At 45.2% G+C, this 15,291-nt stretch overlaps 1 protein-coding gene across 5 annotated transcripts in view; it reads left to right on the top strand.

The window, feature by feature from the left end:
- Window positions 1-15,291, top strand: part of ACADL (acyl-CoA dehydrogenase long chain) — a 104,875-nt gene that overhangs the window by 68,109 nt on the left and 21,475 nt on the right. For all 5 annotated transcript variants that reach the window (XM_033944256.1, XM_033944257.1, XM_033944253.1 and 2 more), the window contains exon 8: window positions 13,002-13,115. In XM_033944256.1, the coding sequence (XP_033800147.1) occupies window positions 13,002-13,115 (114 nt within the window). The remainder of the gene's footprint in view (window positions 1-13,001; window positions 13,116-15,291) is intronic.

Here is a 15,291-nt window from a genome sequence, read left to right as displayed (position 1 = left end):
TTCTTCAGCTATATTAGTGACAGGAAAAGAAACAAAGATGGGATAGTACGCCTGAAGCAATCGGACGGTAACTTTGCGGAATCAGATTCTGAGAAGGCAGAACTACTAAACAAATACTTCTGTTCAGTGTTCACCCGCGAAGCGCCGGGAGCTGGTCCACAGCTGCAGACGGGAGATAACCAGAAAGACCCGTTTCAAGATTTTGAATTTACGCCCAGTAGCGTCTATGACGAACTATGACCAGCAGTGTCTACAGTGAGCTATCAAGGCTCAAGGTTAACAAGGCAATGGGGCCTGACAACCTACACCCCAGGGTGCTAAGGGAGCTGTGTGATGTCCTGGCAGAGCCACTGTCCAAGCTCTTCAACCTCTCCCTTAGCAAAGGCAGCGTTCCGTCAGACTGGAGGACGGCTAACGTCATTCCACTCCACAAGAAAGGCTCCAAGATGGAGACAGCAAACTACAGACCAGTGAGTCTAACATCGATAGTAAGCAAACTAATGGAAACTCTAATAAAACACCAATTGGATAAGATCCTGGATGAGGAGAATCTACGGGATGCCCGTCAACATGGATTTACAAAAGGGAGATCGTGCCAATCCAACTTGATCAGCTTCTTTGACTGGGTGACGGGGAAGCTAGATATTGGGGAGTCCCTAGACATCGTGTACCTGGACTTTAGCAAAGCATTTGATAGCGTACCACACCGCAGGTTGCTGAGCAAGATGAGTTCTATAGGATTAGGTGACACATTGACGAAATGGGTTGGGAACTAGCTTGGAGGTAGGCTTCAAAGGGTGGTGGTGAACGGCACACCCTCTGAAATGACGGAGGTGATCAGTGGAGTGCCACAGGGCTCGGTCTTGGGCCCAATCCTATTCAACATCTTTATAAGAGACTTGGCAGAAGGGCTTAGGGGTAAAATAACATTATTCGCCGATGACGCCAAACTAAGTAATGTAGTGGGCAAATGCACAATAGATGATGTTTCAATGCCCGACAACATGATGCTCGACCTACTCCTACTGGAGCGCTGGTCTAGGTCCTGGCAACTCAGCTTCAATGCCAAAAAATGCAAAGTTATGCACCTGGGCAGCCAAAATCCATGCAAGACTTACACCCTAAATGGCGAGATCCTAACAAGAACTGAAGCAGAACGTGACCTAGGGGTGATCGTCAGTGAGGACATGAAGGCTGCCAATCAAGTGGAGCAAGCTTCATCCAAAGCAAGACAAGTCATAGGTTGCATACGCAGAGGCTTCGTCAGCCGAAAGCCGGAAGTCATTATGCCATTGTATAGATCCATGGTGAGGCCCCCACCTGGAATACTGTGTGCAATTCTGGAGACCGCATTATCGCAAGGATGTGCTGAGACTGGAGTCGGTTCAGAGAATGGCCACTCGGATGGTCTCAGGACTCAAGGATCTCCCATACGAGGAACGGTTAAACAAATTGCAGCTATACTCACTCGAGGAGCGCAGAGAGAGGGGGGACATGATCGAGACGTTCAAGTATCTCTCGGGCCGCATAGAGACGGAGGAAGATATCTTCCTCTTCAAGGGTCCCACGACAACAAGAGGGCATCCGTGGAAAATTAGGGGAGGGAAACTACGAGCTGACATCAGGAAATTCTTTTTCACAGAAAGGGTGGTTGATCGCTGGAATAGTCTTCCACTACATGTGATCGAGGCCAGCAGCGTGCCTGATTTTAAGGCCAGATGGGATCGTCACTTGTGATCTATTCACAGGGCAAAGGAAGAGGAGGGATCTATTCACAGGGCAATGGTAGGGGAGGGACATTAGGGTGGGCAGACTGGATGGGCCTTGGCCCTTATCTGCCGTCTATTTCTATGTTTCTATGAACTATCAAGACTCAAGGTAAACAAAGCCATGGGACCGGATAACCTACACCCCAGAATGCTCAGGGAGTTAAGGGAAGTCCTGGCAGAACCATTATCTGTTCTTTTCAATCTTTCCCTAAGCACAGGAAGGGTCCCCTTGGACTGGAAAACCGCCAATGTAATCCCACTCCACAAAAAGGGCTGCAGGACAGAGACAGCAAACTACAGACCAGTGAGTCTCACGTCTATAGTGTGTAAACTCATGAAAACACTGATCAAACAGAATCTTGACACAATCCTAGACGAAGAAAAACTGCGTGATCCACACCAACACGGGTTCACCCAGGGTAGATCCTGCCAATCTAATCTGATTAGCTTTTTTGACTGGGTTACTAGACAACTGGACGCCGGAGAGTCACTGGACGTGGTATATTTGGACTTCAGTAAAGCATTTGATAGCGTCCCTCATCGAAGATTACTGAACAAGCTGAAATCGATAGGATTAGGAGACACTCTAACTACATGGGTTGGGGATTGGCTGAGCGGTAGACTTCAGAAGGTGGTGGTGAACGGTACCCCATCCGAAGCATTGGACGTGATCAGTGGAGTGCCGCAGGGCTCGGTCCTGGGCCCGATTCTATTTAACTTATTCATAAGAGATATGACGCAAGGACTTAGAGGAAGGGTATCACTGTTCGCCGACGACGCCAAACTTTGCAACATAGTAGGCAAAAGCTTATTACCTGATAATATGACACACGACCTACTGTTGCTGGAACAATGGTCAACTACTTGGCAGCTAGGCTTCAATGCTAAAAAATGCAAGATAATGCATCTGGGTAAGAGAAACCCGCGTAGAACTTATGTACTAAATGGTGAGACCTTGGTTAGGACCACGGCGGAACGCGACCTAGGGGTGATCATTAGTGAGGACATGAAGGTTGCCAATCAAGTGGAGAAGGCTTCCTCCAGGGCAAGACAAATGATGGGGTGTATCCGCAAAGGTTTCGTCAGCAGGAGACCTGAAGTTATGATGCCGTTATACAGAGCCATGGTGAGGCCTCACTTGGAGTACTGTGTTCAGTTTTGGAGACCACACTACCGAAAGGACGTGCTGAGGATCGAGTCGGTTCAGCGAACGGCCACCAGGATGGTCTTGGGGCTCAAGGATCTCACGTATGAAGAAAGATTTAAAAAATTGCGGCTGTACTCACTTGAGGAAAGAAGAGAACGGGGAGATATGATTGAAACATATAAGTACATCACGGGACACATCGAGTCAGAAGATGATATCTTCTGGCTCATGGGACCCTCGACCACCAGAGGGCATCCGCTGAAAATCAGGGGAGGGAAGTTTCATGGCGACTCCAGGAAGTACTTCTTCACCGAAAGAGTAGTGGATCATTGGAACAGACTCCCACTCCAGGTGATAAAGGCCAGCAGCGTGACGGATTTTAAGAGAAAATGGGATACTCACGTGGGATCTTTAAGGGAGTAAATTCAGGGGAGGGGATACTTGGAATGGGCAGACTTGGTGGGCTATAGCCCTTTTCTGCTGCTTTTTTCTATGTTTCTATGTTTCTATGACTCATCAGAGCCGCATAGCAAGAATGGCGCAGCCAATCCAGAGATTCTACAAATACTGCACCCTGAAAGCGAGCATGAGATGGCCAAGCCAAGTCATCATCAGCCAGGGGAAACGCTGAAAAAAAAAAGAGAAACCAGAGGCGAGAAAGAAGCCACGCTACTACCCCCTCTAACTTCCACTCCCTGTGTCCGCCGAAGAAACTAGGAAGCTTGAAATTTCGAGACGAGGCCATGAGGTTTAGTTCCAGGAGATCTCACTTCCATACAAAGAGCCGGAATGCCTGAGCTAAAATTCACAATATCCAGGATGTAGAAGATTTCACTATTACTAACCTTCACACTTTCTAGAGCTTACACAGCGCAGTACACTGTCACATACAATAAATGGGCCATGCTCAGATTTCACGGAGAGAATGTCTATCCAAACTCATTTCCTGACTCGTAAAATGATCTGCTAACCGAAGAGGCAGATGAGGGCCACCCATGGAAGTAGAACCATGACGTTACCCGCCAATTGAGTACATCACCTACTGCCCAGGCTACAGAGAAAAAGTACCATCATAATACTGACTGAAAAGACCTTCAGCGTAATACTGGAAGAATGGTCTGAAGCTCCAGAAACGTTAGCCTTACCATGCTCAAGAGAAGAAGAATGAACAAGTACTAAGTCGCCTCTCAAGACCAAACTCGTAGATCTGAGGATGGAAGGCACCGAGCCCCCCCAACCCTCCAGCCTGGGATGTTTGGTGACCAGGAGCCAGTCCAGCAAAATCGAGGCATGCCTTTGAAAAGAGAAATCACGCTGAGCCACCAAATCATACTGAGCAATGCTTGAGGAGCCTACCAAATAACGGGAGCCCTGAGATACCGGGAACCACCGGAACAAAAGCGACTGCTGTAGCATTATAACGGGAAAGCAAGCCGAAGTTCCCAGAGGAGTCAGCAACATGGATCCTAGAACCTGTACAGAATCCCATACTCTTGGTCACTGTGACCGAAGAAGAATGCAAACGTGAGACTGTGACCCATTGCCCTAGTCTCTGGGAAGAAACACATTTCTCTCCTATATGAATAAAAACAACTCCCCGATATACCTATAAATAGTACAAGAGAAAAGAGCGCTGTGCAAATTCGAAGATTCACGTCCAAAGAACTGAGGAACAGAAACCACCCTTTTCGTGTCAGTTAAATGGCCCGACTGGAAGACGTCCGAATCAAGCAGTCCATCAGGAAGAAAGTAGGTGAATCGCCTGGTAGTGCCACAACGGTACCACTGCCCACCTTTTCTAAGATGTTCGTGAAGCCTTGGGTAGGTGAAATGGCATGTGCCAAAACCAAAAGCGCTGCTCCAAGAGAGGCAAGCCAACCTAGTTCTGAGTCTGAGTCCATAGTGAAAATGTAACACTTAGTGAAACACAAAACATAGAGACTCCAAGAACGAACCGGAAACCTGAGGAGGATGCAAAGTTGCAAGCATCCTGAAAAAGTGTTCACAGCCCCCTGACCTGACATTATAGCGTCTTCCCCCTCATGAGAAAGCCTGAAGAGTCATTGGAAGAAGTCAAAATCCCCTCAGAATGAAGTGCAGAAGGTTAGGGAACGGCAGGATGAAAACTGTAGGATCCGCAAGAAGAAAGAAACTCTCCGAGGAAAAATCAAGTTACGCAATGTAAAGAGGAGTATACTGGAATCATGAAAACAGTACTAACTCCATGCAACGTGAGTGAAATACGCTTGTCCTTTAAAGTGAATACTTACGAGACGCAATCAAGATGCTGCATCTACCACCCTATGGAAAACAACAGCATCCTAACAGGTATCAGACAAAGCTCACATCGCTAATGAGAGCTTCTGGGATGAGACTAACAGCCACATAGTGCGTGCTCCTCCGCGGGTTTTATAGAATAGGTAACTGGCTCCTGGTGAGAAGGAGCTGTACAGCCCTGTCTGGTCGGGGGATCCGTCTAGCATGTGCCATGAGAAGAATCAGGGACGATGTCAACAGGCATATAGCGTATGACACCCTAAGCATGTGGAAGAAGAGGAAACTTGCACCTAGTCACCTTATTGCTAGATTGGAGGGCTGCCTAGCACGCGCCAGGAGTAGATAGCGACCTCCACGAGATAAGCCTTAAAAACTTGCAGACCTCGGAGACATCTTTAGTTAGATTGTGAGCCTTCGGGACAGTAAGGGAATTTCTAAATACCTATTTTACTTATAATTTTAATGCATCCTATTGTCTATTTTTCTGTAAACCGCTTAGAATCCTAACGGAGTTTAGCGGTATATAAGAAATAAATTACATTACATTACATCCACACCCCCAGGAATAAGGGAAGTGTCAACCAGCCCCAAGAGAGTCCCCTCACTTGGAATCCAGACAAAATATGTTGAAGAAGTAGTTCTATAACGCTACCGGACACACGCAGCACTGCACATAGGAAGAAAGATCAATGAAACCTCCAACATACATAGCTCCACCCTTCAGGGACCCCGAGAGAGACAATGAATTACCTGTGTGAAACACGGGAACTCTCCGGGCACTTCACTGTGCCTACTGACCACCCATGATGTAGAAAAACTGAGCGTAGGCGGCCACACACGGCAGAATCTTCCATTTTAAGTCCCTTGAGACATAACAGAACAGACCCAAGAAAATTAGCTGCCTATCTTCAAGTGAAGCTAGTGGAATACACACACACCAAACTTGAGCACCACCACAATGGTCAAAGCTGTCTTAACATCCCCGATGTATCAGACCACGAAAAGGAGAAGCCATGGTACACGCTGAGAAAGTCAGCAGTATAAAATAGCTCCCTGAACACTGCGGTGTTCCCGCTTGCATAGGAGACCCAAGCGCGGGAAGCTTCGCGCCAAAATATGCCGGCTCCTAGAACAGCGCTGCAAAAACAGACCCGGAGCCCCGCGATGAAACAGACACACATAGCCGTGGCCTAAATTTTGAAAATTCACCTTGGGGAGGAAATGAATCAAAGGTGCTTGGTCTCAACAGCGTTTGAGAACAAGCGTGCGCCTTTTAGAAACATAGAAATAGACGGCAGATAAGGGCCACGGCCCATCTAGTCTGCCCACCCTAATGACCCTCCCCTACCTTTGCCTAGTGAATAGATCCCACGTGTCGATCCCATTTGGCCTTAAAATCAGGCATGCTGCTGGCCTCAATCACCTGCAGTGGAAGACTGTTCCAACGATCAACCACCCTTTCAGTGAAAAAGAATTTCCTGGTGTCACCTCGTAGTTTCCCGCCTCTGATTTTCCACGGATGCCCTCTTGTTGCCGTGGGTCCCTTGAAAAAGAAGATATCTTCTTCTGCTTCGATGCGGCCCGTGAGATACTTGAACATCTCGATCATGTCCCCCCTCTCTCTGCGCTCCTCGAGCGAGTATAGCTGCAGTTTGTCTAACCGTTCGTCGTACGGGAGATCTTTGAGTCCTGAGACCATCCGGGTGGCCATTCTCTGAACCGACTCCAGTCTCGGCACATCTTTGCGATAATGTGGCCTCCAGAATTGCACACAGTATTCCAGGTGGGGCCTCACCATGGATCTATACAATGGCATAATGACTTCCGGCTTACGGCTGACGAAACCCCTGCGTATGCAACCTAGGATTTATCTTGCCTTGGATGAGGCCTGTTCTACCTGACTGGCAGCCTTCATGTCCTCACTGACGATCACCCCCAAGTCTCGTTCTGCTACCGTTCTTGTTAGGATCTCACCATTAAGGGTATAAGTCTTGTATGGATTATGGTTGCCTAGGTGCATGACTTTGCATTTTTTGGCATTGAAGCTAAGTTGCCAGGTCCTAGACCAGCGCTCCAGTAGGAGTAGGTCGTGCATCATGTTGTCGGGCATTGAATCTTCATCCGTTGTGCATTTGCCCACTACATTACTTAATTTGGCGTCATCGGCGAATAATGCTATTTTACCTCTAAGCCCTTCTGCCAAGTCTCTTATAAAGATGTTGAATAGGGTCGGGCCCAAGACCGAGCCCTGTGGCACTCCACTGATCACCTCCGTCATTTCGGAGGGGGTGCCGTTCACCACTACCCTTTGAAGCCTACCACCAAGCCAGTTCCCAACCCATTTCGTCAATGTGTCACCTAATCCTATAGAACTCATTTTGCTCAGCAACCTGCGGTGTGGTACGCTATCGAATGCTTTGCTAAAGTCCAGGTACACGATGTCCAGGGACTCCCCAACATCCAGCTTCCCCGTCACCCAGTCAAAGAAGCTGATCAGGTTGGATTGGCATGATCTCCCCTTAGTAAATCCATGTTGACGGGGGTCCCGTAGATTTTCCTCATCCAGGATCTTATCCAATTGGTGTTTGATTAGAGTTTCCATTAGTTTGCTCACTATTGATGTTAGACTCACTGGTCTGTAGTTTGCTGTCTCCATCTTTGAGCCTTTCTTGTGGAGTGGAATGACATTAGCCGTTCTCCAGTCCAACGGGACGCTGCCTGTACTAAGGGAGAGGTTGAAGAGCGCTGACAGTGGCTCCGCCAAGACATCACTCAGCTCCCTAAGCACCCTGGGATGTAAGTTGTCAGGCCCCATTGCCTTGTTAATCTTGAGTTTTGACAGCTCACCGTAGACACTGCTGGGCGTAAACTCGAAGTTACTAAACGGGTCAACTGAGTCAGCCCTTGTCTGTAGCTGAGGGCCAAGCCCCGGCGCTTCACGGGTGAAGACTGAGCTGAAGTATTCATTTAATAGTTGGGCTTTTTCGGAATCCTTTTCCACATAGTCTCCGTCTGGTTTCCTAAGACGTACAATCCCGCCTGAGTTTTTACTTCTGTCACTGATATACCTGAAGAAGGATTTATCTCTCTTCTGGATGTTCTTTGCCAGATACTCCTCCATGTGGAATTTAGCCTCCCTGACTGTTGTTTTGACTGCTTTTGACTTGGTCAGGTAGTCTGCTCTAGAGTCCTGTTTCCCCAATTGTTTGTAAGAGATGAATGCTTATTTCTTCTCCTTGATGAGGTCTGAGATCTCCGCAGTGAACCATTGCGGCTTGTTTTTTCTTCACCATTTACTTACTAATTTAACATAGTGGTTTGTCGCTTTCAAAGTCGACCACATTTCTTCCACGCTATCGGTTTTTGCTTGGCATTGTAGCGCCTGGTGAACAAAGGAACCCATGTCTTGGAAGTTTGTGTCCTTGAATTTGAGGACCTTGGTCAGCGTGGTAGATTTAGTGAAACCTTTCCTTAGATTGAACCATACCATGTTGTGGTCACTTGAGGCCAATGTGCCACCCACCGAGACCTCTGTGACACTTTCTCCATTGGTAAGTAATAGGTCCAGTATTGCCTGATCCCTTGTTGGGTCCAACACCAGTTGCTTCAGACCAGCTCCCTTCATAGAGTTTAATAGCCTCCTGTTGCTGCTGGAATCAGAGGTTAGTGTATCCCAATCCACATCAAGCATGTTGAAGTCACCCAACAATACTGTGTCCCCACGCAAGGTGATATTTTCTATATCCCCGATTATTTCCATATCCAGGTCATCCTGTTGTCTTGGGGGTCTGTAAATTACGCCAAGATACAAGCATTTGTCCTTCCCTCTGGCCAAACTAACCTAAAGGGATTCCCCAGTGTATTGGACATCTGAGATTCTTGTGACCTTAATGTCATCTTTAGTATATAATGCTACACCTCCTCCCAATCTGCCTTCTCTGTCCCGGCGAAGCAAGTTGTAACCCGGTATGACCATGTCCCACCCATGGGAGTCTGTGAGCCAGGTCTCAGATATTGCCACCACATCCAGGTCGGCATTCATTATTTCTGTTTCCAACTCCAGGATCTTGTTTCCCAAACTGTGTGCGTTGACGTACATAGCCCTCATGTTGTATTTTTGTTACGTATCAGTGGGGATATACCTGCTTGAGCTACTTGAACACCTTCAGCATAAATTGCGTTATATATGTTCCCCCTAGACCTAGCAATATTTGCATTATATATGTTCCCCCTAGACCCAGAACTACAATGTGTACTCCCCAAAGACCCAGAATTACAATGTGTACTCCCTCTAGACCTGGAATTACAATATGGCCCATACTTATGATGTGAACCTACCCCCGACTCGAAGGTGTGTGTACTCGCCCCTGACCCAGACTTTCGGTGACTACTTACCACATCCTTAAAACAGTATTTGTAGTTTAGTTTGCCAGGTATGTTGTTTGTGTCTGTACCCTCCCCCGACTTACCTAGTTTAAAGCCCTGTGAAGTAGGCGGGCTAGACGGTGTCCAAGGACATTCTTCCCTCTTCTGGTCAGGTGTAGGCCGTCGTGTCCCTGTAATCCTTGCAAAGCTTCTCCATGGTGCAGGAACCCGAAGTTCATCTCCTTGCATCATCCTCGCAGCCAGTCGTTTGCCCTCTGTATTCGATCATCTCTGGCTCTGCCCTTGCCCCTCACAGGGAGAATCAAGGAGAAGACCACCTGCGCATTCATCCTCCTCAGCTTCTCAGCTTTTGCGCTCAGTAAAGACACAGCTCCTGGACAGTGACCAAAGAACACACCAGGAGCCGATCTCACCTTCCCGCGGCCACACTGTGAGCCGTGCAAATATGCACCTCCCCAAGTCAACACCGGGAGCCGCTCAATTATGCCCCTCCCCCGGCTGCAGCAACGCCGAGGAGGAACAGCCCCAGAAATCTACAAACGCTGCAGTTCTATTGCCAGGGAAAGAAAAGAAGCTTGTGCATCTGCCACGCGGGAAGGCACCGGCTCCCTTAACCGAGTATAGCCCTGCAGCGAAGCCACTCCGGAGAAAACGAAATGTTCACCCCACAAGAAAACAGCGTTTAACAAAAGAAAAGTTCCATAAAGAAAAACCACTCAACGGTGAACCACCTGAGCTCACACCAGCACAAAACAGCACCCGTAGTTCAAATACAAGGAGAATTAAACATATACTCACAACCTTGTTAGGAGTGCCGGTAGATGCCGGCAAATGCCGGTTGCTCAGCACTAGCAGGGCAGAAATGCAACTGTGTTGTCCCTTTTTTTTTTTTTTTTTTTAATTAGGGAAAGAAGAAAAACAGAGACTAAGTTGAACCCTCTATCACTGGAGGGAGGGTGAGGCAGGGACCTGGGGGGGCCCAGGTATAACCTCTAAAGCCGGCACCGTTCAGTCGGACACCCCTGACTCACTGAAGAGAGAACCTCAACAGGAGAAATAGAATTGTTAGCTCACTGAAGAGAAAACCTCAACAGGAGAAAAGAAGGTTCCAGATACAGCCAGAATTCAGGAGCTAGTAAAATAGAGACCATCACCTGCTGGGAGATAGAGCATACTGATGATACAGGAGGAGTGCCAGCCAATAGGACCACCTGTTAATCAGTTTCTCTATCTCCGCCTGCTGGTAGATGTGGGCTATCCCATTGGTCTCTGGATTCATCTGCTGCTGTTGCTAAGGAATATGTTTTTTATAATTTTGATTTTTTTTTTTTTTTTTGAAACATAATTCCTGGAATGTATTCAGTGTACTTGATATCAATAACAAAGGTCTGGGGATAGGGAAAGCTGGTAAGGGTCCTTCCCTGCTGTGTTTAAATCTTAGCTTCGCCCACCTTAGTCACCCTAAATAGTTGAGTCGCCAATCATCTATGGTGGTGGCTATCTTGTGAACCCTTTAATCAATTGATTCTATGGAATGGAGGTGGGGTGTTCTGTCCATCTATATCAATTGATGTGACAATTTTTCTTTCTTTCTTATACAGTTTAAATACCATTCAGTCTTACATTCTAAAAAAAACAGATAGGCAAGCGATCTGCAAACTCTGCAAGATTCAGTCCAAAATCACACCATATCTCCCATACTATATCTACCATGCTATGAATTCTCATGCTAAATATCACGTGATGTTTACCGCATTAGGTTCTATCATGTTACGTGTCATTCTATCATGTCATACTAGGTCAGCCATGCTTGTAAAACTATCCCCCTCTTCTATTAAACTGCGCTAGCAGTTTTTAGCGTGGTGAGCTGTGCTGAATGGCCCACGCTGCTCCCGACGCTCATAGAGTTCCTATGAGCGTCGGGAGCAGCGCGGCTCTCTGCGTTAAAAACTGCTAGCGCAGTTTAATAGAAGAGGAGGTATGTTTATTATGCTGTTTGCTATGCTGTTTTGCCATACTATGCCTATCATGTTTTATCTCATCATTCCATGTTTTTTGTCATGTTATGTTTTACTATACTTTAACTATGTTTTGCCATCTTTGTCAGACAATGTCCAGCCATGTATGTTTGTCATCATTTTGTATAAATACACTTTAATATGTATGTAAACTTGTAACCTGTTTTGAGCTTTTCTGGTAGGATGGGACATAAAACCAAATAAATAAAAAGGGCCATTGACACATCACTAGCTAAATTAATACATAAGCAATATCAGGTGAGAAAGTATGCATAGATTCTTTACAAAGCTAACACTCCAACTTTACATTAAAATACTCTTAAAAAAAACAAATAGCTCTTCTCCCTAAATGTATTAAGCTCTGGGCGTTCTTTTTCTTATTAGAATTGTTAGGAAGGAAAATTACTTAAGTACAAAAGAAGTCCTGACATCTCATACCCCTTATTTCTAAATCATAAAATGTTGCCATGGAAATTGCAACATAGCTGTTGGACAAGAATAGTGAGAGCTGAGGCTGGTGCTGGACAGACTTGATTTCTTTGTGTCTCATTTTATATGGGACAGACCAGAGTGGTCTAGCTAGTTACTTGGGCCCTGGGTTGGCTACAGTTGGAAACAGGATGCTGGGCTAGATGGACCTTCGATCTGTCCCAGTATGGCAATTCTTATGTTCTTATATTCTAATACAGCATGGGGAAACGGAAACCAATGCCAGAAAGACTTGTACGATTTTTAACCCACATGTGGCAAGAGACAAAGAAGAGTGACCAAATCCAGCATGGGGGAATGGAGCCCAATGCTGGACAGACTTGTTTGACATCTCCAGTATGTTGATCAATTTGTCACATACTGCAAATGGGGGAACTGTGCTGCTTAGGAGGGAAGGGAAGGCATCTTAACTGGTACATGGTGTGTTGCTGACAATATTCAACTTACCCCCATCATGTTTGGCTGTCTATATGATTGTCATGGTGGTGACTTCACAACCAGCATGTAAAACATGGGTTACCTGGGCCTACTTAAGTGGTGGGCAAGGCTCTGGTCACCTTGTTGAGCAGATGGGATGGACTGTGAGGGTCTTTTTCTGCCGTCATTTACTGTGTTACTGTAGCAGTTTGAAAAACAAGAACAGTACAGGGCATAAATGTGAGGGTATTATCTACTTCATACACTTATTAGTGGTGAGCTTTCACACCTGCTCTTCCTCATTTCATCCTGGTTGCCATTTCTTCCTTAGCTATCCTAAGGTTACCTATTTTATTGTTTATCTCTCTTGCTATCAGAATGCGGTTTTTTTATTTACTTGTTTTATGTAAAATGATAGTATGTAGTATTACAAAAACATGTATTTAAATATGTGACAGATTGAGAAGATCTTGACACATCTTAATTTCTTCCTTGTAGGAAAGACTGCTTATTGCTGATATGGCTCTTGCCAACTCTGAGTTCATGTTTGAGGAAACTAGAGCATATGTCAAACAGAGGAAAGCTTTTGGAAAAACCATTTCACATTTGCAGGTAGGTAAGAACTGTTAAACTTTTGATTGTTTCGTTTTTCTTTTAAAAATACTTAGGGAAACGAAGAGCCTATTTTTAAGGGTTCACCCACCTTTCCTGTTTCAACCCTGCCTTTCTAATTATTTTAGGATTTCTTGGTCATGTTCTCTTGCCATGTTTTTTTTTTGGTTTGTCTGGATTCTGTTTGGGTGCCCTTCTTCTTTTAATTATGTGAGTCAAAACAGAAAAGAGACTGGAAAATGTTTTTTTTTTTCTCTCTGCCATTACACTAAATTAATAATATCTCTATATCTTTGCCTAATGTGTAGTGCCTTTCAAGTTTGGTGCTTAAGGCTCCCACATCCAGTGAATTTGACAAAACTAAGGGTTTCTGGAGTTGTCCTAAGGGTCCCCCACCTCCAAAAAATCTTTTGAAAAATTAGGTTTTCTCCCATGGGCCAATTATTAGAACCAAAAAGCAGTTGTGGCGGCCATCTTGGACTTACCAATGTTAAAAGCCTCTATTTGCCTCAAAACACCTCAATTTTCATTTTAATTGATTTTAATAGATGACTCGGGGGGTTTGACCCCTGTATGAGACCAGGATAGCACTAGATAGTTGCCTGAGAAGTTTCCATGTACCACATGCCATGGGGCATGCGAGGTGGGAGGGGGCAAAAGAGCCATGGGCTTAGCCCTCTCTAATCTCTCCACAGGTCCTGAGTTGCAGGAAGCTTTGGTCTGGGTTGTAAAGCCCTGTTAGAGCTCCTTAAATGCGACTTAGTATCGCCTATAAAGCGCAGTTGCATGGATGCCCCAGATCTTGTGAGGAGGCGTGTGGTAGATCGACAAAGGTCTCCAGATGATCCAGGTCAGGTCTTTGACCCTGAATTTGTGACCTTGATATATGCAGCATACCAAAAATATAAAAGGTTGTCTGTACCTTCTGTGTGCAAGCTGTTAAGTGCTCAGAAGGGTTAGCCTCCACAGAGCGAGGCCCCGTTGGCACCAATTTCAAATTTGTGACCAACAAACTTTCCTGACAAAATTCAAATTCATGACCAATAGGCTTTCATGCCTTAGTCTCTTCAAACCCCAACCAATCAGGTTAGAGGACCCACTATATATAAAGACAAACTGCAGACCCCAATTTCCCGTTTAGTCTCCACAAGTCACTGGTTTCCTCCCTCATCCAGAGGCCAGTTAACCTAAATATTTCTGAAAAATAAAGTTTCAATTTCATTTTAAACTGTTTAAAGCAGCACTGAGTATGTCTTTCAGTGCTATAGAAATGAAAAATAGCAGTAGTAGAATATCCTCTGGAAGTTAATCCCATCAAAATGGGGCAAACCCAAAAAAAATGTGCTCATCCATGTGGAAGTCAGTTGAGCCTATGCAATGCCAATAAGCACTAACAATGCAGCATCACTAGACCTCAACCCACACAAAGGAGCAAGATGCAGAATATGAGAGATAGGGGTGGTTAGTGTAGGCAGATTTGTTAGAGATAGAGCAAATATTCACCAGAGAAAGATAGAGATGAGAAAGGAAAGGAATAGAAGTAATTAAGCTGGCTCCAAATTCATTTTGGATTTACAGTATTTGTTTACTCTTTCAAAAGAGTTTTTGCCCCAACATTTAAGCACCTAGGATCAGGATGTGTTGGAGCTCTGCTATTTCTTACTGAACCTAACTGCTAAAATTCAATCTAAGTAAAAAAGGATCATAATATTCTAAATACTCATACATGTGGGACAAGTACTGTAAAGAAATTAAAATATATTTAAAAAATCAACCTTGAGCGCTAAAACTGTTTTTGTCTAGGTATAAAGTTTTGCTTTTTTTTCCAGTACATATGTAAAACTTCCATATCCTTTGCTAAATCTTTCTGATAGTGCTTAATAAGCAAGGGAGACAACATATGCTGGAAAATAATTCTCTTGGCTCCGTTCAGAATGCAGAGTTCTAATGAGAAGCAGGGCAAACATGGTTTCCTGAAAATAACCATTACTTCAGCTGTTTTGAATCATTATATTCATGCTTGAAGATGGATTAGCTTTCCAGGTCATGTAGCTATGATTGTCTAGTAGAACTTCTTTAAAGAAGTACCTGTAAAAGAATCCTACTGGTCGGTTTTGTTCCATCACATCTTTTTGTTTTATTTTGATAGAGTACTTTAAAAGCAAATGTTCTTCGT

Source organism: Geotrypetes seraphini, chromosome 5 (assembly GCF_902459505.1).
Source record: "Geotrypetes seraphini chromosome 5, aGeoSer1.1, whole genome shotgun sequence".
In the NCBI taxonomy this organism is placed as follows: Eukaryota; Metazoa; Chordata; class Amphibia; order Gymnophiona; family Dermophiidae; genus Geotrypetes; species Geotrypetes seraphini.
Note: the sequence above shows the minus strand (reverse complement) of the source record. Positions and strands in the feature narration are given on the sequence as shown.